At 44.7% G+C, this 26,440-nt stretch overlaps 1 protein-coding gene across 1 annotated transcript in view; it reads right to left on the bottom strand.

Annotated features, from left to right (window-relative positions):
• The window catches only part of LOC145339648 (NACHT, LRR and PYD domains-containing protein 3-like), a 59,156-nt gene extending 40,813 nt beyond the window's left edge, over window positions 1-18,343 (bottom strand). The window contains exons 1-5 of the mRNA XM_080184163.1: window positions 18,295-18,343; window positions 11,640-11,806; window positions 9,384-9,555; window positions 9,215-9,280; window positions 6,575-8,312 (exon numbers count right to left, since the gene is read on the bottom strand). Of these exons, the coding sequence (XP_080040289.1) occupies window positions 6,575-8,312; window positions 9,215-9,280; window positions 9,384-9,555; window positions 11,640-11,806; window positions 18,295-18,343 (2,192 nt within the window). The remainder of the gene's footprint in view (window positions 1-6,574; window positions 8,313-9,214; window positions 9,281-9,383; window positions 9,556-11,639; window positions 11,807-18,294) is intronic.
• Window positions 18,344-26,440: the final 8,097 nt, after the last annotated feature.

Below are 26,440 nucleotides of genomic sequence, written 5' to 3'. Positions count from 1 at the left end.
GCAATAAGTCAGCATTGAAAAACGATGAACAATTTACTCTCACTGGTTTGCCTACCGGTGGAAACCACTTTTACACCTCTCAAAATGTATATTTTGTTTAATTGTCCATGGGATATGGGTGTCGCTGGCTAGACCAGCATTTATTTCCCACTGCTAAAGGCCTGGAGGTGGTGATGGCCACATCTCGTGAACAAGTAATTTTTAAACATGTCCCACAATTGGTCTCATGTCCTGATCATTAGGTATACATGGGGAGGTAGTAAATTGGATTAGACACTGGCTCAATGGAAGAAGCCAGAGAGTGGTTGTGGAGGATTGCTTCTGAGTGGAGGCCTGTGACTAGTGGTGTGCAGCAGGGATCGGTGTTGGGTCCATTGTTGTTTGTCATCTATATCAATGATCTGGATGATAATGTGGTAAATTGGATCAGCAAATTTGCTGATGATACAAAGACTGGAGGTGTAGTGGACAGTGAGGAAGGTTTTCAAAGCTTGCAGAAGGATTTGGACCAACTAGAAAAATGGGCTGAAAAATGGCAAATGGAATTTAACGCAGACAAGTGAGGTATTGCACTTTGGAAGGACAAACCAAAGTAGAACATACAGGGTAAATGGTAGGACTCTGAGGAGTGCAGTTGAACAGAGGGATCTGGGAATACAGGTACAGAATTCCCTAAAAATGACGTCACAGGTGGATAGGGTCGTAAAGAGTGCTTTTGGCACATTGGCCTTTATAAATCGGAGTATCGAGTATAAAAGTTGGAGTGTTATGGTGAGGCCGAACTTAGAGTACCGTGTACAGTTTTGGTCACCTAGTTACAGGAAGGATGTAAATAGAAGGTTCACAAGGATGTTGCCGGGACTTGAGAAGCTGAGTTACAGAGAGAGATCGAATAGGTTAGGACTTTAGTCCCTGGAGCGTAGAAGAATGAGGGGAGATTTGTTAGAGGTATGTAAGATTTTGATAGGTATAGACAAGAGTGAATACAAGCAGGCTTTTTCCACTGAGGCTAGAGGAGAAAAAAAACCAGAGGGCATGGATGAAGGGTGAAAGGAGAAAAGTTTAAAGGGAATATTGCGGGGGGGGGGCTTCTTCATGCAGAGAGTGGTGGAAGTGTGGAATGAGCTGCCGGATAAAGTGGTAAATGCGGGGTCACTTTTAACATTTAAGAAAAACCTTGGATGGGTTCATGGATGAGAGGGGTGTGGAGGGATATAGTCCAAGTGCACGTCAGTGGGACTAGGCAAAAAAATGGTTCAGCACAGACAAGAAAGGCCAAAAGGCCTGTTTCTGAGCTGTAATTTTTCTATGGTTCTATCAGAATTACCCTCCTGAATCTCACTGACCCTGCTACATTTCTGCTGTTTACATAAATCCAGGAATTTATGAGAATTATACAATTTACTAGGAGTTAAATGATAGAGCTGTGCGAGTGGATCCCTCGGGATTCCCTGTACTTCTTAACCATTGACATCATATTGTGTGAATAATATCTCAGGGTGAGTTAAAGTGTGAAACTGTGCTAACTGTTGCTTTAAAATCCATCCCCTAGATTTTATACAACAAGGAAAGATTATTCTCCCATTAGGTGTAAAAATTTCTATTTGATTAGTTAGAGGGGAGGGGTGTCTCCCGCTACATTCCACAGTAAACAGGCTCTACATTTTCAGTAGCTATGGTTAGTGTTCTATCTCCAGGAATTACCTGGAGTTCCCTCTTCCCAGTAGATCCTCACACAGGAAAAGGATTATCCGAAAATCCTGTTTCACATCACTGACAGTTTGACTGGAGATTTTCCAGCAGCAGGTTGCCTCACTCAGGAAATTCTGGTTTCCTTGGCTCAGATATAAGCTCTGCAGTCCTGCCACATTTAACTGTGAATGACAGTGTACAATGAAATAGAAGGAGGAGGCTCCACAAATATCCCGTCCTCATGATGGAGACAACTAACATATCAGCGCAAAAGATATGGCTCAAATATTAGTGACCAACTTCAATGGCTGAACCATCCAGAGGTCCCCAGCATCACAGATATGTCATCAGCTAATTCGATTCACTCCACATCAAGAAATAGCTAAAGGTAATGGATACTGCAAAGACCACAGATCCTGACAATATTCCAGTACGGAAGATTACTGCTCCACAAGTTGTTCTGTTCCTAGCCAAGCTGTTCCAGTAAAGCTACAACACTGATGTTTACCCAAAATAGTGGGAAATTGCCTGGGTATGATCATAAAGAAAAAGGAGAGAACAAATCCAATCTGTCCATTTACCATCCCCTCAGTCTATTCTCCATCATCAGCAAAATAATGGAAGGCTAACAATTAGCACTTAATTAGCAATGACCTGCTCGCTGACTGAGCTTGTGCTTACTCAGGGTCACTCAAGCCCCTACCTCATTACAGCCTTGATGCAAACACGGGACAACACAGCTGAACTCAGGATGTGAGATGAGAGTGACTGTCCTTGACATCAAGGCAGAATATAACCACATGTAGCAAAAAGGAGCCAGTGAAAAACTGAAATCAATGGAAATAAGAGAAAAACCTTTCTGCCAATTGGAGCAACATCAGCACAAAGGAAGATAGTTGTGGTTGTTGGACCATCTACAAGATGCAGTGCAACAATTCCCAACGGCCTGTTACACAGCACCTTCCAAACTTGAGGGCGGCATATAAATGGAAACATCACCACCTGGAAAAACACACACATCATCCTGACTTAGAAATATATCGCCGTTCCTTCACAGTGACTGGGTCACATATCCTGGGACTCTCTTTCTCACAGCGCAGTGGGCGCACCTACACCACAGGAGTCCCTAAATGCAATGATGGTGATATAATAATGAGCATAGCTGCTTTCCAAGCAATTGATATGCGTTTAATTCCCAGCTATCTCACTTTGGTGGAGTGGATGAAGAGAGGGCCAGGAGACAGGAAACACAACCTAAAAGAGTGGGTCAACTCATTTTCTTCAAGTCTGTAGCTCCAGACTGGAGTAGTATTAAACTTAGCTGAGGGTTGGAGGGGAGTTGATCATTTAACTACTCTGAGCCGGCCCACGTTTAGTTCAAAAAGGAAATGGTAAATTTAAAAGTGACAGAGGAAAACTAAATTCATTGGTTGGTTAAAAAAAATGCCATCTGCGACTGGATTTATACTGTTGTGAATTGGAAGGTGAAACAGAAATGTCAATGACGGTTCTGTTGATGCAGTGTATACTGATATTCAAAAATTATCTGATGCAATCTGAGTCACACGAGAAAGCAAGATAAAATAATCAGTAGAATTGACAAGAGTGCAGGAGCAAAGGGACTGGACGTAGATGTACATTGATCATTGCCGTTAGCAGGGTAAGGGTAGGTAGCAGTTAATAAAGAATACAGCATCTTGGGCCTTACTATTATGAAATAGTTTATGTTTGTGGGCATTGCACAATAATTCATAAGTTTAATTTGTGTTTCTGTGCTTGTGTGCTCAGAAAGGGCTACAACTTTAATTTCACTTCATGTTAATCAAAGCTGCCTGCCTGGTTTCACTTTAAAGAACAAAGAACAAAGAACAACACAGCACGGGAAACAGGCCCTTCGGCCCAACGAGCCCGCGCCGCCGTCCCACTGTCTCAGTGACCTATTCATGATTTTAGTCTACGCCTAATGTGCGAGGATCAGGGAGGTCCAATATAGGGACAATTTAGTACCCAATCAATCAGCCTAAAAGCACATCTTTGGGATGTGGGAGGAAACCGGAGTACCCGGAGGAAACCCACACAACCACGATGCAAACTCCCACAGACACAGGCCCAAATCCATGTGTCCGCACAGCAACAGAGATAGTCTCTGAGCTGTCATGTTGCCCTCGAGATGGTCCAGTTTAAGCACACTAACGACATGAAGCAATAGGCAACTCCCGAAGCAACGTCCAAGAGCAGCCCACTACAACCTGCCGCATGCATGCCCCTTGCTGGACTTAAATGCCTGTGGAGACAAAAAAATTCATTATTAAACAGGCAAAGACTGTAACATCCCTGAGGCAAAAACGTAATCCCAAGCCTACAATGTTTAGTAAGGCCTGCTATATCCCCCTATATGTAGCCCGCTCATGTGGCTGTCTAAGTGACTCTTAAACAACCCTAGCGTGCCTGCTTCCACCACCTTAGTCGGCAGTGCATTCCACACCCCCACTACCCTTTGCGTGAAAAACTGCCCTCTAATATTTGTCTTATACCTAGCCCCCCTCACCCTAAGCCCGTGGCCCCTCGTTCTATCCATTTCTAATAGCGGAAAAAGCTTACCACCATTTACTCTATCTATCCCCTTCATAATCTTATAAACCTCTATTAGATCCCCCCTCAGCCGACGTCTCTCAAGGGAAAACAGCCCAAGTTCATTCAATCTTTCCTCGTAAGACAGCCCTTCCATACCAGGCAGCATCCTGGTAAATCTCCTCTGCACTCTCTCCAGGATCTCTACATCCTTCCGGTAGTACGGCGACCAGAACTGGACGCAGTACTCCAAGTGAGGCCTAACCAACGTTCTATACAACTGCAACATCAGACTCCTACTCTTATATTCTATACCCCTTCCTATGAAGGCTAACATACCTACGCTTTCCTCATCACATTCTGCACCTGCACCGACACCTTCAGGGACTTGTGCATTTGCACCCCCAGGTCTCTCTGCGTATCTATACTCCGGATCGTTCTACCTTTTATCGTATAACTCCCCTCCACATTATTCCGGCCAAAGTGCATCACCTCGCATTTCTCCGGATTAAATTCCATTTGCCATCTATCTGCCCAATCTACCAGCCTGTCTATGTCCTGTTGCATTGCCAGGCACTGCTCCTCAGTACCCACCAATCCAACCATCTTAGTGTCATCAGCAAATTTGCTGATCACACCACCTACCCCCTCTTCCAAGTCATTAATATATACCACAAATAGAAGAGGTCCTAGTACCGAGCCCTGCGGCACACCACTGGTGACAGACCTCCAATTGGAAAAGGAGCCTTCCACTACTACCCGCTGTCTCCTCCTCCCAAGCCAGTTCTCCACCCATCTACATACCTGGCCTTGTATCCCATGAGCCTTCACCTTTTCTATCAGCCTACCGTGAGGGACCTTGTCAAATGCCTTACTGAAATCCATACAGACGACATCAATGGCTTGTCCTTCGTCAACCGTTTTTGTCACCTCTTCAAAAAATTCCACTAGATTCGTAAGGCACGACCTCCCTGTAACGAAGCCATGCTGCGTATCCCTGATCAGATTGCAGCGCTCCAGATGTTCATACATCCTATCCTTGAGGATCCTCTCCATTAGCTTGCCTATAACTGAAGTCAAGCTCACCGGCCTATAATTCCCTGGGTTATCCCTCTGACCCTTTTTAAACAACGGTACTATATTTGCAATGCGGCAATCCTCTGGGACCTCACCTGTGTCCAAAGAAGAGACAAAGATTTGCGTCAGAGGTCCAGCAATTTCATCCCTCACCTCCCTTAGCAGCCTGGGATAGATGCCATCAGGCCCCGGAGATTTATCCGTCTTTATACTGTCTAAAAGTCCCAACACCTCTTCCCTCGTGATGACTATTTCCCTCAACGGATCCTCAAACTCAAGCACAGCACCAGACATCAGGCCCCTCTCCTGCGTGAATACCGACGCAAAGTATTCATTCAAGATCTCCCCCATTCCCCCAGGCTCCAAGCATAGTTCCCCTCCTCTGTCCCTGAGAGGACCAATCTTCCCTCTAACCATCCTTTTGTTTCTAACATAGGGACATAACCTGTCCCTGCATTTTAATGTTTGACGTTGTAAGAGTTACAGAGGTTAAAAAAATGGTTGTTTATGTTCAGAGGCCCACAATGAATGATACAAGCATTGAGTTTCAGTTGCAACCAGTTAATCCAAGAAGCAAGATGGTGTTCAGAGGCTGCCAGTAGAGGCAGGGCAATGCAAGGATTCAGAAAGTAACCCTGAGGATGTCACCAGTGATCACGTGACTTATAAAGGGACATTGTCCCAATATAACACACACCTACTGTAATACATAACAGAGGTAGAGCTCAGTAAAATAATCCTAATAATAATTAAACACAAACTGTAAGCTGTACCAAACAAGAGAAACTAATTTCTGTACAGCATCGTACATAATCAGATGGTTATTGTTGGGAGAGGGAAAGATCCTTTTTCAGATTTTGGAGGGAGGTCTTTACAGCTCTAATTATTTAAAATTCATCACAATAACGTTTTTATTTATTCAAGAAACGTGGTTTTGTCAACATTTATTGTCCATGCTTATTTGCCCACGAGAATCTGCCTTCTTGAAATGATGTAGTTTTATCAGAGAATCAGATTTATTACAGGTTCAGAATGAGGCCAATCAGCCCATCATGTCTGCAGCTGCTCTGAAATGAGCATTATTACTTTGCGCTATTCTCCTACACTTTCTCTGTGACCACTGAACATTGTTCTAATAAAACAGAGGCATGTTCATTTGAGGAAGTCAAGAGAGAAACAAAGGAAATGGCTTCTCAACAATGAAAATATTCGCTGAGACCAAACAAACAGTTACCTCAACTCCTGACACTTGTGCAGAATGGGTCCCAGCCGCTTGAGCCCTTCACACTGAATGGAGCATTGCCGTAGATCAAGGTGTTTTATTGTATCACAGAGTCCAATGATGTGAGACAGGACTGCACAGTCAATCGGGGTCAGTCCCAATCTGCTAAATGAAAGTGCCTCCGCAGATCCCACTGTGTTCTGAGCCAGTGCTTTATTCTGAGACTCAAACAGGTAGTGGAATGTGTTCAGGAGCTTCCTCTTCCCAGTTTCAGTCTGTGTGCCTCCAATCTGCCCTTCAACCTTCTCCTTCACCCAGTCAATCACTCGGCAGGTTGTTTGATGAAGAAATGGACCCAGAAACTCCTGCAGGGGTCGAGCTGACTGTGGGGAGGAGAGACCAGCAACAAAACGGAGAAATATCTCAAATCGCCCATCTTCCTCGCTGTGGGCTTCACTGAGGAGTTTCCCGATATCCCGGGGATCTGGAGTCAGGAATTGTGTGAGTGCAGATACAAACTCTTGGATGGTGAGATGTGGGAATGTATAAACCACACTCTGGGCAGAATCATCTCTCTCCAAAAGTTCCATCAGGAACCCAGACAGGAACTGGGAAGGTTGTAGATTGTACTCAATCAAATCTCCATTTCTAAACACAATCTTCTTCTTGGAGACTCCTGTGTAGGCCATCTCACCAAGCTTCAGTAACATATCACGGGGGTTTTCAATCTCTCGGCCATGGTTTTTCAGAATGTTGTAAATATAGTAGGAATATAGTTGGGTGATGGTCTTGGGAACTCGGTGCTGTTTCCTGTCTCTTTGTGTAAAGAAGGGACCCAGTGACAGACCGAGGATCCAGCAGTAGGAAGGGTTGTAACACATGGTGTACAGGATCTCGTTCTCCTCCACGTGTTTGAAAACAGCTGCTGCCACCGCCTGATCTTCAAAAAACTTGTTGAAATATTCCTTCCGTTCATCACCAACAAATCCCAGGATTTCAGCCCAGACACTGATCTTAGCCTTTTCTAATAAATGTAAGGCAGTGGGGCGGCTGGTCACTAGCACTGAACATCCTGGGAGCAGCTTGTGCTGTATTAAACTGTACACAATGTCAGACACTTCACACCAGCATTCAGGATCGGTGCACATGAACTGAGGTTCTGTCTTCCTCCGATTGTCGGCAAAATCAATCCTGTCCTTGAATTCATCCAAACCATCAAATATAAACAGCAATCCCTCTGGGTTCTTCCAGAGCGCTCTCAGAATATTCCCAAAGTAAGGATGCTGATCCAATATCAGATTCCTCAGGTTTATTCTACAGTTAATAGTGTTCAAATCCCGGAATTTAAAACTGAAGACAAATTGAAAGTTTGGGTATATTTTCCCAGTGGCCCAGTCATAAACAATCTTTTGTACCATTGTTGTTTTTCCAATTCCTGGGACTCCGCTCACTGCTGCTGAATTCCCAGATTTGGATTTTCTCTGGGAAAAGCTGCTCTGGAACAATTGATCAGTTCGGATTTTTTCCAGTTCTCTCCGGAGATGTTTCTCTCTCCACTCTTCATGGTGTTGGCCTCTTGCCAGTAATTCATGTTCGACAAGTGTCCGATCTCGAACATTGGAAATAACCGTTAGCTCAGTGTATCGATCAACCAGCTGGAAAATCTTAACCTTCTCCTTTATGAGGATAGTGTTCACACTCAGTGTTTCAGTTTGTAGCCGGAGTGTCTCCTTGTGTTTCTGTTGGAGATCTTCAATCAGAACAGAGAGAAAATGTTTTTTATTGTTATTTGCGTTAATAAGTAACTTTGCCGAAAACAGATTTAATTCGTTAAAAAGTTAATGGAAATCTTATTTGAAAGTGAACAAAAGCCAAAAAAATTTTCATATCCTCACTTGATTCTATATTTACTGAATACAGATCTCTACGCAGGTAATATTTTCTCTCTAATTGTGAATACTATCCAAGCTGCCGTGTATTGTAGACAGTACAAATCCCCACGGGATCCTGATTGCACAACAGTGGAGATTCCAGTCGTTCAACGTTTGAATTCTTCAGCGATGTTTCCCCAGCTGAGTTCTGGATATTGTTCGGAGTTGGGGCACAGATAGCATTCAGCCGCTGAGCAATCAAAGAAGATTTTTTACTATTTTTTAACCTGTGATGATGTGCACACTCAGAGCAAGAAAATTGTATGCCTCAGGCAACCATATGGAAATGCACCGCCGCCCCGGGACCCAGCCAGGCGGGCACCGCGCTCCGGTGCATCAGGCTCTGGCCAGGGTTTTAAGTGTATCAGCATCCTGCCAGGTATGTCCAGGGTTTCACAGTGAATCAGGATTCTGCCCGGTGTGTACAGGGTTTTAAACTGTATCAGGGTCCTGCCAAGCGTATATGCAGTTTTGTGAATTTAATGAAGTGAAGCAATATCCCTATAATTACAAGAAATGTCAGAAATCACATGGATTGAATCTTACATCCATGCTGAATTCACAAGAATTGATGAGTTCTAAACAAGTTTTAGCCCTGCTCCTAGATCCTTTCAACTTCTGTATCTCAAATTCTGATAACCTCTAGGCAAAGATGTATTTTCAAACACGCAGATTCTCACAAGTAAAATGAATTGTCCGAAATCTCCATTTCCTCCCTTACCTTTCAGGTGGCTGGGTATTTCCGATAATTCTTGCCCAACTTTCATATAATTAATTGGATCAGGACCTGTCGAAAAGAATTAATTTCCATGAAATCAGGTCTGTGTAATATTACAGTAAAGTTTGCAGTGTTTGGGTCTGAAACTGAATTCAGTGTGATGTTACCATACCACGTTCCTGTATTTCTCTCAGGATTGTGCCCAACTTCCGTAAGCTGTGATGCATTTTCACAAAGGATTTCCACATCACCTTTCGAGCCTGAGATCCTTTTTCCATAACCAGATTGAGGAGAAGTTTGGAGCTGCCCGCCCTGTTTCCCTTCTCCACGAGCTCACTGACTTTCTGTAAAGAATAATAATGAAGAAATTGATGAGTGGTGTGAAAGATAAACACTGTGAAAGAGAAGGAAAGGATTTGCTTAGGGATGGGATTTCCCAGCTGTTTTGAGGAAGGAAGCAGCGACTGGTTTTGGTGCAATGTCATTCTGAATATTGATGAATATTCTCCACACATCTTGATTCCATCATTCCTTCAAATGAACGTGGATAAACTAAATTCAATGACTAGAATACCGCTCTCAAAGTTTGAGCACAGTAATCCCATATTGTAGCCATCTCAGAAATTACCACAGATGAATTGATACATTGTTGATTTCTCCATCAGGAGAATAGACCAAAGGTAACAATTCAATCATTTTCACATCATTAACTGAAATATCTGAAACCATTATTGTGCATGTTTACAGTTAGTGTGAAATGTCACTAACCATGTTCACAAAGTTTTAACATTCATCATCAGTTTACATTCAGAGTTTACAACATACAAAGTGGGGAGAAATCAGACCGTGAATCGAATACAAAGCAGGGTATGCAGAAATGTCTTCAGGAGACGAGGAAAGTCGAGAGGCAGAAGGGACAGTCAGACGTCTGAAGTCTCAGCTGAGAGTGGTGGTCTGAATGAGGTAGTGCACATGGAAAGGTGCATGGCCCGCAAAGGGAAGCTTGAAACAGCTGTCAAAAAGTTTTTTTTTAATTTTTCTATTCTGCAAAGGTTTTCTGAAAAAGTAGCTCAGGCCAATTGTGATGGTACTGAATTAAGGTTAAAAAAAATTCAAATAAGGGAAAGAATTCACTTAATAGAATTGTTATAAATGCTCCTTGGTTCATGGAAGGACCCTGGCAGCAATGACTACCTCTTCCAGCTATGATCAGCGATGGAAGGTGAACCTACTAATTGCTGGGACCTCCCTGGCATGGCTGAACAAAAGGCAATCTGGCCTTGAAGGGAAGCTCAGCATGAAGGTGCCATCTCCTTTTCCCTGCAGTAACAGCAGAGAGCACTTCCAACACTGACATTACTGAGCCTGCAGATCCATTGATTAAGCTATTAGCTCTGGGAGGTGAATCACTGTTCTCAGTTGGATAGGAGTCCGAGCAGTGACTCCTTAATTGGCTGCTGTTAATAAAATGATGCCCAGGGCCCTGTGGTCTACCCAATTAGGGCTGGCTCATGTTTTGACCCCCAGCAGCGAGACATTGTTCGCTTTTAGAAATTTCATTCCAACATCTCATAAGCAAGTGGCCAATTGTACAAGAAGATCCTTTGTAAGACTGTAAGCTTTGATCATGCCAAAGTAAGTTATCTAGATTTATTTCAGATAATAAGATATCAGTAATTTGACCAGCGAATTTTTCAGGATGTTTGGGGGAAGGAAGTTTTTATGGCTGGGATTTTACAGGCTATTTGGAGATGGGCTGCCAGGCGGGACGGTGGCAAAATGGCAGAGGAAGGCATTTGATGGCATTCCAGACGGTGGCCTCAAAATCGATTCTCAGGGAAGGCCTCTTTTTTGGACACTATTTGGCACACGGATGGGCCTATCCCCCAGGGCAATAGATATGCCAAGGCATCGGTGCTGTCTGCCCTCAAAGAAACCCGGTCTTTCTGGGGTCTGGTCTCTCTCTGGGCTCCAGACCTAACTTGTCTGAATTTCAGGGCTCATGGCCATTGGTCTGCACTCACCCGCCAGATGCAGCTGACAGCATTCCGGCTGAGCTACTGACTGTCTGACTGGGCTGACAGCTTTGGGTAGAAGCTGCCACCTTTAATATGGACAGCAGATTCCTGGATCCCACTACCTGCTGAAGCAAAGTTCCTGTCAGTGGGATCTTGCCACTTCCAAAATAATTCTATCCTTTTTATAGTTCCAAAAGCTCTAAAACACCGAAGTTTGTCTCATTCCAAACATGGGACTGCTGTCGACCTACCAATTGGTATGATTAGTCAATAATTCAATTTTCAATACATCATGCAAATAATAAAATGTAAGATGTAGTAGACAGACTGAGGCATTTTTTCCACATTATTTGTTTCTATTCTGTAGGTTTTGGGATGTGTGAAGAGATGGAATTCAATCTACATCTCACCTGATTTTCTTGTCCACTGAGATGGTCCTCGCTGATTAACATGTGAGCCAAACCTTCCACCCCTTCTTCAATCGCCTGTTCCAGTCTATCCTGGTAACATTTGGTTAATTGGAACAACAGGTAATCATCACAATTTGTGAAGAACTCAGTGAGTGTCGAGTTTGGATCTGTGAAAGCAAAGAAATACCAACACATTACCAATTTTCTACCCAGACGGCTACATTGCCTCTCATTCCGAATCCTCCTGTGAACCAGCTTATTAAAGCGGTGTTTATTTGCATTGCTACAACACCTGGGGGAACACGTCCTGCACATGCTCAGATGTCGTATCACAGCCTGTGATATCAGAGTGAGTGACATCCCTGGGAGATCCTGTATCAAACACTTTAATTCCAAGTTAACCTGCAGAATCCCAATGCAGGCACTGTCCCAGCTCAACGCTGCATTAAGAACATAAGAACATAAGAAATAGGAGCAGGAGTAGGCCATCTAGCCCTTCGAGCCTGCCCCGCCATTCAATAAGATCATGGCTGATCTGTCGTGGCTCAGTTCCACTTTCCCGCCCTCTCCCCATAACCCTTAATCCCCTCTCTTATCAAATACCCATCAACCCGCTTCTTAAAAATATTTAGCGAGGCAGCCTCCACCACTTCAACGGGCAGAGAATTCCAGAGATTCACCACCCTTTGAGTGAAGAAGTTCCTCCTCAACTCCATTCTAAACCGCCCCCCCTTTATCTTGAGGCTGTGCCCCCTAGTCCTACTGTCTTTTTTGAGCGGGAAGAGTCTCTCCACCTCTATCCTATCCATCCCATTCATCATCTTATACGTCTCAATGAGATCTCCCCTCATTCTTCTAAACTCTAACGAGTACAAGCCTAGTTTATTCAGCCTCTCCTCATAGCTCAACCCCCTCAACTCCGGTATCAGCCTAGTAAACCTCCTCTGCACTCCCTCCAAGGCCAAAATATCCTTGCGCAGGTGCGGCGCCCAAAACTGCACACAGTACTCCAGCTGCGGCCTCACCAATGCCCTATACAGCTGCAGCAAGACCTCCCTACTTTTATATTCAATCCCCCTGGCTATGAAGGCCAGCATCCCATTCGCCTTCCTGACCACCTGCTGCACCTGCAGGCTGGGTTTTTGCGACTCATGCACAAGGACCCCGATGTCCCTCTGCACCGTCGCCTGCTGCAGTTTTTCGCCACGTAAGTAATAGTCCTTCCTACCATTCTTCCTACCAAAGTGGACCACCTCACACTTGCCAACATTAAATTCAGAACTGGTAATTGGTATACAAGTGAAAAACTAAGAGTTTTATTAGTATTTCCAAATGGTTTCCTGACAGCCGCTTCCCCACTCACCTTTGCACTCTCCCCCCACCCCCTCACTTTAACCACCATCCTGACCATTTCATTCAAACTTTTTCTCACATTTCTCTGCCACTCTCCATGCAGGTCCTTACTGCTGGGTCACTTCCATAGAGGGGAAGAGAGGAGAATGGCAGAACCAGAAGTGTGAAAAGGCAGGTACAACACATGCGCTACTTTCCATCAATCTATATAATCAATTTATTAAAAATGTACAATTTGTCACACAACCTAGCTTCAGTTTATGGGCTGCAGATAGATTTCGATGTTTGTCTTAGCACTGCTGCCTCACAGCGCCGGGTTCAATTCAGGCCTTGGGAAACTATCTGGTGGCATTTGCATGTTCTCCCTGTGTCTGTGTGGGTTTCCTCTGGTTTTCTCCCCCAATCCAAAAGATGTGCAGGTTAGATGATTGGACATGATAAATTATCCCATGGTGTCCAAATATGTATAGATTAGGTGGATTAGCCATGGTAAACGTGCAAGGCAATGGTGGTGTGGGCCTGGGAAAGATGCTCTTTTGGAGAGTCGGTGCAGACTCGATGGGATGAAGGCCTCATTCTGCGCTCTGGGGATTCAGCGGTTTCTACGGTTGTTTAATTTCAGTATTCCTGAAATTTTTTGCTTTTCCGAAAAGGTCAAGGGCTATTTTAATCCTATCCATTTGAAAAGTCGCTGCCCCCGAGTTAACAGATCCGGCTATCCAGGACAGGTGGGGAAACCATCATCTCCAATTAACTGACAGAACTTCCAAATAGTGATATATATCATTGTTTCTTTTGTGCTACAGGGCCACAATCATGTGGTAAATTAGTACTCATTAGTTCCTATTCCAATTGGATGGTTAATGCTGTTTATCATCTCAAATCTGGATATTTCTCATTGTCCAGTCGCATCAGTGGACATCCTTCACACTGTTCTATTCACCTTATGAGTGAGTGAGCTGTTGATGGTAGATTCAGACCATGGTGGCTGTCCCCTCCCTTCTCCCTGACCTCACTTCAACAACTCATGAACACTGGCCTGAATTTTATGTTGAGCATGTGGGAATGTGCCTGACTCAGACGCGTGTGAAATCATGGGAGAAGACATTGGGCACACCTTTCAATATTATTGCAATATTTCAGTGGCAGGCACACCTCTGACTCTCGCCACAAACCAAGCTGTCAATTTAGCCCATTAAGGGGCCAATTAATTGCAATTTTACACAGCTCATCTGCCTTTATATTTACTGGGCAAGCTGGTTGGCCAGGCAGCCATTGTGTTTTGGCTATAACCTGGGTCTAGGGAGGGCTGAACTGTTAGGGCTGAAATAAAATGAACAAAATGTGGCTGGGGATAGAGAGAGGTCTGAGTATGATTGTGCTGCTATTGGGCGTAGATTTGACATTCATATTTATTTTTCACAGGGCAGTAGCTTTCAAGTGAACTGCTAGGACAGGGAAAACATGAATAGGGATTACAGGATGGCTGGTCCCAAGATGAAGAAAAAATCTTCTTTGGAAACCAGGGAATAGAACAAAAGAAAGAAAGTTCCAGGAAGACTGTACTCTCAAAGGAAGAAAGAAACATAGAATTCCTACAGTGCAGGAGATCATTCAGTCCATTGAGTCTGCACACCCCCTCCCCGCAACACTCCCCGTCCGACAGAACATTCAACTACACCCCCACACCCCTGTGTATCCTTAGAGGAAAATTTAGTATGGCCAGTGCACCTAACATGCACATCTGCGGAGTGTGGGAGGATCCGGAGGAAACCCATGCAGACAGGACAGATTGTGCAGTCTCCACACAGATATCCAAGGCTGGAATCGATTCCTTGGTCCTTGACCACTGTGATGCAGTAGTGTTAACTACTGTGCCACTGAACTTTCCTTAACAACACTGAACATGACCTTGTTCAGATTCCAGTGGGAATCTGAACAAGGTCATGTTCAGTGTTGTTGAAGAAAGGAGCAGTGAAAGTCCCAAGAGGTACAAATAACTGCAAGAAGCAGATTTTAAATTCATTTTTTCAAGAAGCCAGACCTCAGATGTAACCAGAAGTCGGTGACCACTTATTGAGGTTATCAGCAATTGTGTTCTGTTGACATGGCTACATGCCACAGAGTCTCCACGACCAGTGAAGCTTGAATCTATGTGGTGATCCAGGGCAGATGGACACAATAAAGAGAGGCTGAAATCCTGGCTGTGTATCCTTGGTGAAGACATTCAATAGGGATTGAATTGGAGAAGATTCCAAAGCATACCCTTCAACAGCAAAGATTAGAATCATTCATATGGAAATCAGCTCCAAATGAGGCAATGGCCCAGTTTTATTATTGCTAGACTATTAATCCAGCTGATATTCCAGGGACTGGGTTCAAATCCCACCATGGTAGCTGGCGAAATTTGAAGTAAAAAAAATCTGGAATTAAGAATCTACAGGTGACCATGGAAACATTGTTGATTGTCAGGAAATGTCCTTTAGGGAAGGAAGTCTGCAGTCTTTACATGGTCTGGCCTACATGTGACTCCAGAGCCATAGCAATGTGGTTGGCTCTCAATTGCCCTCTGAAATGTCTAAGCAACTCACTCAGTAAGGGAAACCAGGAATGAACAATAAATGCTGGCCAGCCAATGATGCCAATGTCTCACGAATGAATAAAAAAAGTTGGCTCAGCGTGATCAGCATTGAGAATGAAGGATTGATAAAAGAAAATCCACAGAGGTTGCTTGGGAGACATCTGTCACTTGGCTACAGAGAGTGGTTGATCTGCCCACAGTTGGCCAACTGATTTACATGTATTGTTAACTTATCAAGAACATTAAAGCATCAAATCGATTTCAGAACATGTTACCTTGTAAATGTTTATATTCCTGGAAAGGTAGTTTATTATAGTTCTTCTTTCCTTATTTAATAAACATTTTATTATATTGTTGAAACTTCATCAGTGAGATCAGACAGCGTGTAGCCCAGGAAGGATGGAGTCAGTGAGATCAGGCAGCATGTAACAGTGTGTGACAGTGTTAGAGGGCACAATCTCAAAATAAGGCGGGGAGGGCACTTTAGAACAGAGTTGAGGAGGAACTTCTTCACTCAAAAGGGTGGTGAATCTCTAGAATTCTCTACCCATCGAAGTGGTGGAGGCTACCTCATTGAATATATTTAAGTCACAGGTAGATAGATTTCTGATCAATACGGAAATTAAGGGTTATGGGGAGAAAGCGGGAAAGTGGGACTGATCCACTTCAGATCAGCCATGATCTTACTGAATGGCGGGGCAGGCTTGGAGGGCTAGATGGCCTACACCTGTTCCCATTTCTTGTGTAACCCGGGGAGGATGGAGTCAGTGAGATCAGACAGCGTGTAACCCGGGGAGAACGGAGTCAGTGAGATCAGACAGCGTGTAATCCGGGGAGGATGGAATCAGTGAGATCAGACAGCCTGTAACCTGGGGAGGATGGATGTATTAGCAAGAGGCAACACGGTTTTGTGAAGGGAAGGTCATGTCTCACTAACTCATCAGGTTTTTTGAGGAAGTGATGAAGATGATTGATGAGGGTAGGGCAGTGGATATTGTTTACGTGGACTTTGTTTAGGTAAGATCTTTGACAAGATTCCTCATGGCAGACTGGTGCAGATGGGGAAGTTGCATGGGATCAGAGGTGAACAGGCAAGGTGGATGCAAAACTGGCTAGGTCAAAGAATACAAAGGGTAGCAGTGGAAATGTATGATTCTGAATGGAGGCCTGTGACAAGTGGCACTCCTTGGAATCAGTGTTTGGAACTTTGCTGTTCATAATATAGATAAATAACTTGGAGGAAAATGTAACGGATTGATTAGTAAAGTTGCTGACACACAAATGTTGATGGATTTGCAGATAGCAATGGGGATCATCAAAGGATGCAGCAGGATATAGATCAGTTGGAGGCTTGGGCAAAGAGATGGCAGATAGAGTTTAATCCGGACATATGTGAGGTAATGCATTTTGGAATGTCTAATACAGATAGGAAATATACAATAAATAACAGAACCCTTAGAAGTATTGAAAGGCAGAGGGATTTGGGTGTGCAGGTACACAAGTCACTGAAAGTGGCAACACAGGTGGAGAAGATAGTCAAGAAGGCGTTTGACATGCTTGCCTTCATCGGCCGGGGCACCGAGTTTAAAAATTAGCAAGTCATGTTGCAGCTTTATAGAATCTTAGTGAGGCCACACTGGGAACATAGCGTTCAATTCTGGTCGCCACACTTCCAGAAGGATGTGGAGGCTTTGGAGAGGATACAGAAAAGATTTAAGAGGATGTTGCCCTGGTATGGAGAATATTAGCTACAAAGAGAGTTTGGAGAAACTTGGTTTGTTCTCACTGGAACGATGGAGGTTGAGGGGCAACCTGATAGAAGTCTACAAGATTATGAGGGGCATGGACAGAAAGGATAGTCAGAAGCGTTCTCCCAGGGTGGAAATGTTAATTAATAGGGGGCATAGGTTTAAGGTGCGAAGAGCAAGATTTAAAGGAGATGTACTAGGCAAGTTTTTTTTTTGCATACAAGGTGGTGGCTGTCTGGAACTCACTGCCGGGTGAAGTAGCCAAAGTAGATACGATAGTGAGTTTTAAGGGGCATTTGGACAAATACATAAATAGGATGGGAATAGAGGGATAGGGTGCCCGGAAGGTCTGGGGATTTTAGTTAAGTCGGGCAGCATGATCAGAACAGGCTTAAAGGATTGAAGGACCTATTCCTGTGCTGTAATTTTCTTTGTTCTTTGATGGAGTCAGTGACATCAGATCATGTGTAACCTGGGGAGGATGGAGTCAGTGGCTCTGTTTAGTCATTGCCATCCAAAGTAAACATCCAAACAGTACATAAATAATAAAAGTTAGGATCAATTAAGTCAGGTACGATCCCGAGATTTGACTCGTCCAGTGGTATCAGCTGGAATCTTAACTCACTGTTTTTCAAACTGCGCTGTAATTTGTCGGGGTGTATTTTACTATCCCACACAGCAGGAGGATCAGAGCAGGCGAGGGGTGGACCATGGAAAGGTCCGTTGATCTTGGGGTTTTGTCACTGTCTGGATTCACCTTATAGCCCCCCATGCCAGCAATCTATTGGACAGTACCAGAACTCATGAGCTCCTGACATCTGTGGCTAGGATGAACCTCCAGATGGTCACTCAATTCCTCTTGCTGCTCTGCCCCTGTTCTGTTTTAACTTTGCATTTGAGCCGTTGATTTTTGCTAAAAATCTGCAACTCTGCCCTGTAAGAAATTACGATTTGTATTATTTTCTGAACCTACCCATATCTATTTTCACTCTTGAAGATGTTGGATCTGATCCTTCAGCCATGGTGCTGTTAGACGATTCCAAATTCTGATTGTCTATAATAAATACAATTTTTCATGTAAAATTACACCGAGAAACTCTTCATAACAGCCATACATTTCACTTGTGATATTTCAGGAAATTTATTTGCGACGTGAAGTCACTGCGAATTCTGTTCAATGCTCGAAATATAAAAAGCAGGTGCTGGAAAATCCCAGCAAGTCTGGCAGCATCTGAAAGAAAGAAAACAGAGTAAACATGTTGAGTCCAAGATGACTCTTGGTTCAAACCCCAATGTTATCTCTGTTTTTCTCTCCCCGATCCTGCCACAGGTACTGAATTTTTCCAGCATTTCCTGTTTTTTTTTCCAGATCCCAGAACCCGGTGTGTTTCATTTTCACTCGACATGTGTATTCTGATTTGAAACGCTTCCAGACAAGCCGAGGCAATCTGCAAATGTTCTTTCTCCTTTGGGCTTGACTTACTTTCAGCAGAATCACAGATAGAGACCGCTGACATTCCCTGTCAGTCCTCAATAACCAGTTATTAATAATTATAATTTAAATTATGCTCAGTTGCAGACAAGATGCTGAGTTGTTTCAGCTCAATGTAGGCAGTTCCCAATACCAGCTATCTATAGGACAATTCCAGTACTCAGGAGCTCCCTCACCTGTGACATGATGTCCCTCCGGATGGTCACTCACTTCCCTCTTTCTACCCAGCCACCAGAAATATTTAACTCAATTCTGTCTTCCTTGTGTCTGCGTTAATGTGTCTCTCTCCAGCTCACTGTTTTTCCTCTTCTCCCTTACCCACCATCTGCCTCAGTGTCAGTTCACCCTGGCCCCTCTCTCCTTTCTGATTAACATATCTGATTGGCAAATTCTGGAGATAGATAGAGGCAATCTTTTACCAGGAGTTTCTGAAAGTCTGGGTCACAGTCACCTTATTCCACATCTTTCTCCTGTCTGAAGTAGTGGCTGTCGTTCGGGAGTCACTGCTCAGGAATCTTCACCAATACCGTTTCAGGTGTCTGGCAGAGAGGAAGGCTGTTGCTGCCAGGTTCCAGGGTCTGGGAAGTGCTGCGTGGTGGCAGAGTGGATGGCATCTCATGAGCTAGCTGAGTATGCAGCAGTGGAGGCTCAGCTCATGACCAATGTCATCTATGACCTTCGGGTCTGGACACAACGGTTCGATGTCACACATGCAGTGGGATCCTGTCTAAGCACACACCTGCTCAGATGGAATTTCACCTTGGCCCTAAGCCCAACCCCACTTCCTGGATCTGGCACCCCATAGTTTGAGCTGCCTTGTGGAAATGCCCTCTGTGCCCTTTACCACAACATGAAGGGTTTCCTGTATAGGCTGCTGCTGCACACCTTCCACCTCTGTGTTCTCACCTCAGACATTCCTTGGGGCGCCTTGCCGCCATCTGGCAGCCGAAGTTCCCAATGGAGGTCCTGCAATGAAGGGATCGTCTTCCAATCCTCTGGGGACCTGGGGTGGAGACTCACGCAGGCAACTGTAAATTGTACCGGTTCACGGGCTCCCAAGTATTCTGCTCTTTTTGCGGTCTTGTGGAATCTGTAGGGCCCGTTTACGTTCACTGTCTTCGGCTGTACTCCCTTCTCGTCCACTTTGGCAGGAATAATGGTAGGAAGGACTATTACTTACGTGGAGAAAAACTGCAGCAGGCGACAGTGCAGAGGGACCTCGGGGTCCTTGTGCATGAGTCGCAAAAACCCAGCCTGCAGGTGCAGCAGGTGGTCAGGAAGGCGAATGGGATGCTGGCCTTCATAGCCAGGGGGATTGAATATAAAAGTAGGGAGGTCTTGCTGCAGCTGTATAGGGCATTGGTGAGGCCGCAGCTGGAGTACTGTGTGCAGTTTTAGGCGCCGTACTTACACAAGGATATTTTGGCCTTGGAGGGAGTGCAGAGGAGGTTTACTAGGCTGATACCGGAGTTGAGGGGGTTGAGCTATGAGGAGAGGCTGAATAAACTGGGCTTGTACTCGTTAGAGTTTAGAACAATGAGGGGAGATCTCATTGAGACGTATAAGATGATGAATGGGATGGATAGGATAGAGGTGGAGAGACTCTTCCCGCTCAGAAAGGACAGTAGGACTAGGGGGCACAGCCTCAACATAAAGGGGGGGGCGGTTTAGAACGGAGTTGAGGAGGAACTTCTTCACTCAAAGGGTGGTGAATCTCTGGAATTCTCTGCCCGTTGAGGTGGTGGAGGCTGCCTCGCTAAATATTTTTAAGACGCGGGTTGATGGGTTTTTGATAAGCGAGGGGATTAAGGGTTATGGGGAGAGGGCGGGAATGTGGAACTGAGCCACGACAGATCAGCCATGATCTTATTGAATGGCGGGGCAGGCTCGAAGGGCTGGATGGCCTACTCCTGCTCCTATTTCTTATGTTCTTATGTTCGTTACCTAAAAAACATTTTATTGATGTTCTGTTTGCACTTCAGTCCCACGCTCCTGATTTACAGACACCTGGTGCAGAACAGTGGGGGTGGGGAAGGCAGAGGACCTCCTTGTGAACCTGCTCCTGGGCCTGGCTAGATTTGATGTAGAGATGCTGGTGTTGGACTGGGGTAAACACAGTAAGAAGTCTCACAACACCAGGTTATAGTCCAGCCAGTTTATTTAATAGTAATCCCACAAACTTTTGGAAATGGTGTTCCTTTGTCAGGTGTGTGGAAAGCTCCGATCAGTGAAGAGCATATAAAGTCACACACAGTTTACAGAATACTGATTAGAACACAAGTCTTTACAGCTAACCTGCTATTCAAGTCTTAAAGATGCAGACAAGCGCAGCGCAGAGTCGCTGAGCAGAGACTGATAGCCAAGCTCCGCACACGAGGACGGTCTCAGCAGGGACCTTGGGTTCATGTCACACTATCTGTAACCCCCATGACTTGCCTGGGCTGGTAAAATCTCACTTACTGTCATGTCTGGAGACAATACACATCTCTTTAACCTATGCTAATGCTATCTCCACTCATTGTCTGCATCTTTAAGACTTGAATAACAGGTTAGCTGTAAAGACTTGCATTCTAATCAGTATTCTGTAAACAGTGTGTGCCTTTATATGCCCTTCACTGATCAGAACCTTCCACACACTTGACGAAGGAACACCGTTTCCGAAAGCTTGCGGGATTAGTATCAAATAAACTGGTTGGACTCTAACCTGGTGTTGTGAAACTTCTACCTGGCTAGATTTGCCATAATTAGGCCCAGACACAAGACAACAAGAGGGTAGTCCCACCCAACTGTCTGTCTCTCTACTGCAGTTATATACACAGCCAGGGAGAGGGAGCATGCGAAGTCCACAGGCATCACTGAAACCCAGCAGGGGCTGGCATCCATTATCAATCCCTTAAAACATCAAATCAAAACGTGATTAAAGTTTTCTTTACACTTTGCTTTATTTTGTTTGGGGCGACTCCCAGCTTTTTAAGGGGCCACTGCTTTTATTTGTTCCTCAGTTTATCCGATTTGTTTGGTTTGCCAATACGATGCCTTCACCTGTGCACTTGTTGGAAGGAAATTGAGAGCACAAATAATTCACCAAATGGTTTCTGTCCCCAGCTGTTACTCAGGGTCACCCAACTGATTTTACACTTTGATCTTCAAGAACTAAGGGTCATCTCACAACACTACTAATGCCCTCTCTAATATACACTAATTGCCCCCACCACTGGCTGCCTGTTTTTTATTGTTGCTGCTTCCCCACTTTGTATCTCAGATTCTATCTTTCCTGTGTCTGCATTAATGTGTCTCTCTCCAGCTCACTGTTTTTCTTCTCCCTTACCACTGCCTGTCTCAGTGTTGGTTCGCCCTGGCCTCTCTCTCCTTTCTGATTAACATATCTGATAGACAGAGGCAATCTCCAGAATCTGCCTCACATGTACTAATCCCCTTCGCCTGGCCCCCACCCAGCCAGTTTCTCGCCATCGGTTGGTGTTCACAACTCTGCCTCTGATGCTGAGATCAGTCAGATTGTTACCCTGGCAACAGAGGAAACCACTCAGCAAAAATAACTGAAAACGGAAATATCAAAACCACCATCGCGCACACACACAGTTCAGTTAAGAGGAAGATTAACCCGGAACAGTCAAACAGTTCTGTTTAACATTGAAACTGCAATTCCAATATTGCATGTTTTACATAGCAAAATGTAACACTGTAGGAGGCTTGTGAAATTCAGGCCTAGTGTTTGAGACACAAACTGCTCCAACTTCATCATACATCACAGCTTTACACTGGATAATTTGTGCTTGGTGCTCGGACTCTCCATATCTCACTCAGCATTTCCCATCTCACATTATAATCTTTTAGTACTTGCTACAGGACCAGAGTGAATGGAACTTCCTCTTACCTTCCTCTCCAGAAAATACTCAGAAGCTCTTTGAATGTGAAGGGTTCTCTCTGGTTGGCACTCACAATACTGTGCTGGTTCACCTCATAGTTCTTCAGGCCACAATCCCTGCTGAATTGCAACTGTGGATTTTCACAATTAATCCAGCGTTTCCCTGGAGATTTGATTTTGCCTGGAGAGAAAGTGAGTCAAATGCTGCCAGTGTCAATCAAAATGACAATTTAGCCCGTATATCCGACATCAAAAGATGCTGAAAGGGAAGCAGAAGTGTTGGAAATGTTTCAGTTACAGTATTACCATTCGACATATTAACGAAGTTCACAAACTATCTGATCTCATAGGCTCCATCCCCCTCGTGTTACATACTGTCTGATCTCACTGACCCCATCCTCCCCGGAATACACGCTGTCTGATCTCACTGACCCCATCCTCCCCGGGTTACACGCTGTCTGATCTCACTGGCTCCGTCTTCCCCAGGTTACACGCTGCCTGATCTCACTGTCTCCATCCTCCCCGGGTTACACACTGTCTGATCGCACTGACTCCATCCTCCCCAGGTGATGCACTGTCTGATCTTAGTTGTAATGAAAGTGGAAATTCCCTATTTTTAAACAAGCTCTTTACAATACAGGCAAAATGCTATTTTCCTTCTTAACTCCTCATAGGATCCCTACTGTGCAGGAGGCCATTTAGCCTATCAAGTCTGCATCAATCACAATCCCACCAGGCCCTCTCCTTGTAACCCCATGTATTTACCCTGCTGATCCCCTGGACACGAAGGGGCAATTTAGCCTGACTAATCAACAGAACCTGCACATCTTTGGAGTGAGGGAAGGAACTGGAGCACTCGGAGGAAACCCATGCAGACCTGAGGAGAAAGTACAAATTCCACACAGACAGTCACACAAGCTGGGAATGGAACCTGGTTCCTTGGTGTTACGAGACAGCAGTGTTATAACCATTGTACCACCAGTATCTGAGGTCATCACTGCAGATTAGAGAGCAGTTTCCTCAATGGTCAACCGATTGAATGCGACTGGGCCGGATGGGGTACCAGACAAGCACTCAGATCCTGCTCAGATCAGCTGGCAGGGGTATTCACAGACATCTTCAACATCTCCTTACAACAATCTGAGGTCCCTATCTGCTTAAAGAAAACGACCATTATCCCAATACCAAAGAAAAGCCAAGCGGCATTCCTTAATGACTATTATCCAGTGGCTCTGACATCCATCATCATGAAGTGTTTCAAAATGCGAGTCATGGCACTAATCAATTCCAGTCTCCCGACTGCGTCGATGACAACAGTTCACCTACCACCACAACCGGTCCAGAGCAAACACCATCTCCCTGGCCCTACACTAGGTAATGAATACACCTATGTCAGACTCCTATTTATTGACTACAGCTTAGTCTCCAACACCATTATTCATAGAAATCACAGAAAACCTACATCATAGAAAGAGGCCATTCAGCCCATCAAGTCCGCACTGACCACAATCCTACCCAGGCACCAACCCTACATATTTTACCCACTAATCCTTCTAACCTACGCACCCCAGGACACTAAAGGAGCAATTTAGCATGGCCAATTAACCTAACGTGCACATCTTTGGACTGTGGAAGGAAACCCGAGCACCCGAGGAAACCCACGCAAACAGGGGGAGAACGTGCAAACTCCACACAGACAGTGACCTGAACTGGGAATCGATTCCAGGTCCCTGGAGCCGTGAAACCGCAGTGCTAACCACTGTGCTACCGTGCCGCACTAAAAAACTCATTTCCAAACTTAGTTGCCTGCGCCTCGGCTCCTCCTGAGGTCCAAGAGACCGCAATCAGTAAGGATAGGCAACAACATCACCTCCACAATCTTCATCAACACCAGTGCCCCAGAAAACCGTGTTCTCAGCCCCCTACTACATTCCTAATACACCTGTGTGGCCAAATTCCCCTCCAACTCGATTTTCAAGTTTGCTGATGACACCACCACAGTGGGTTGGGTCTCAAACAATGACAAGACTGAGTACAGGAATGAGATAGAAAATCTGGTGAACTGGTGCAACAACAATAATCTCTCCCCCAATGTCAACAAAACAAAGGAGATTATCATCGACTTCAGGAAGCATACAGGAGAACGTGCTGCTGTCTACAGCAACCGGGGCAAAGTAGAAAGGATCCTGAGGTTCAATTTTTCAGATGTCCAGATAAGCAACAACCTGTCCTGGTTCCCTTCTGCTGACACTATAGTTAAGAAAGGCCACCAACACCTCGTCAGAAGACAAAAGGAAATTTGACATATCAGCTACAACTCTCAGCAACTTATATAATTGCACCACAGAAAGCATTCTTTCTGGTTGTATTAAAGCTTGGTTTGACTCCTGCTCTGCCTAAGGCCTCAAGAAACATCAAAATGTCATGAATAAAGCTGAATCCATCACGCAAACCAGCCTCCTAACCATTGACTCTGCTTACACTTCCTTCTGTCTCAGCAAAGCAGCCAGCGCAATTATGTACCCCAATGCACCCCGGACATTCTCTCTTCCACTTTCTTCCCTTGGGAAAAAGGTACAAAAGACTGAGATCACGTACCAACTGACTCAAGAACAGCTTCTTCCCTGCTGCCATGACTTTTGAATGGACATTGCATTAAATTGATCTTTCGCTACACCCAAGCTATGCCTGTAACACACCATTCTGCACTCTTTCATTTCCTTCTCTATGAACAGCATGCTTTGTCTGTATGGTGCACAAAAATCAAAACTTTTCACTGTATGCTAATACACGTGACAATAATAAATCAAATCAATGTTACCCCTTGCTGGATATGCCAGCTAACTTTTAGTCATTCATACAATAAAACACCTGGATCTCCCTGTACTGCACTCACCTGCAGTCTGTCTCCTTTTAGAGAACCTACTTGAAGTTCATGACTCACACTTGCCCACATTAAATTCCCCTTGTCAAGTTTTCACCTAGTCCATACACTTCTGTCTGTCCATACACTTCTGCAGCATCACAATATCCTTATCACAACAGGCCCTTCCAGCAAACTTGGTATCATCGGCAAATTTGGAAACCTTACATTCTGTTCCTTGTGCCAGGTCACAATTGTCAGCCAAGAACTGATCCCTTCGGTGCTGCACTAGAAATACCTTTCCAGTCTGAAAAGGAGCCATTTATTACAACTCTGATTTCTGCGTGATAATTTTCAATCCGTGCTAACACACATCCTCCAATTCCACGATCTTTACAGTGATGCACCATCCTGTTATGCATCAGCTTGTCAAATGCTTGTACAGGGCCCAGACTGAAATAGCAGAGAGAGATCTGGTGCTGTGTTTATTCATACAAGCACTTGATTGTAGTCACTTAGATGGTGTAGCACAGTGTTTATACACACAAGATTGTAATAATTGATCTTTCTATGAAATATAGAAATGGGTGGCACGGTAGCACAGTGGGTTAGCACTGCTGCTTCACAGCTCCAGGGACCTAGGTTCGATTCCCGCTCGGGTCACTGTCTGTGAGGAGTTTGCACATTCTCCTTGTGTCTGCGTGGGTTTCCTCCCACAGTCCAAACATGTGCGGGTTAAAGTTGATTGGCCATGCTAAATATTGCACCTTAGGGTCCTGAGCTGTGTAGGTTAGAGGGATTAGTGGGTAAAATATGGAGGGATATAGGGTGGGATTGTGGTCAGTGCAGACTCAATGGGCCAAATGGCCTCTTCCCGC

This window comes from Carcharhinus amblyrhynchos, unplaced genomic scaffold, assembly GCF_965287045.1.
Source record: "Carcharhinus amblyrhynchos unplaced genomic scaffold, sCarAmb.v2.hapA scaffold_586, whole genome shotgun sequence".
NCBI lineage: Eukaryota > Metazoa > Chordata > Chondrichthyes > Carcharhiniformes > Carcharhinidae > Carcharhinus > Carcharhinus amblyrhynchos.
Note: the sequence above shows the minus strand (reverse complement) of the source record. Positions and strands in the feature narration are given on the sequence as shown.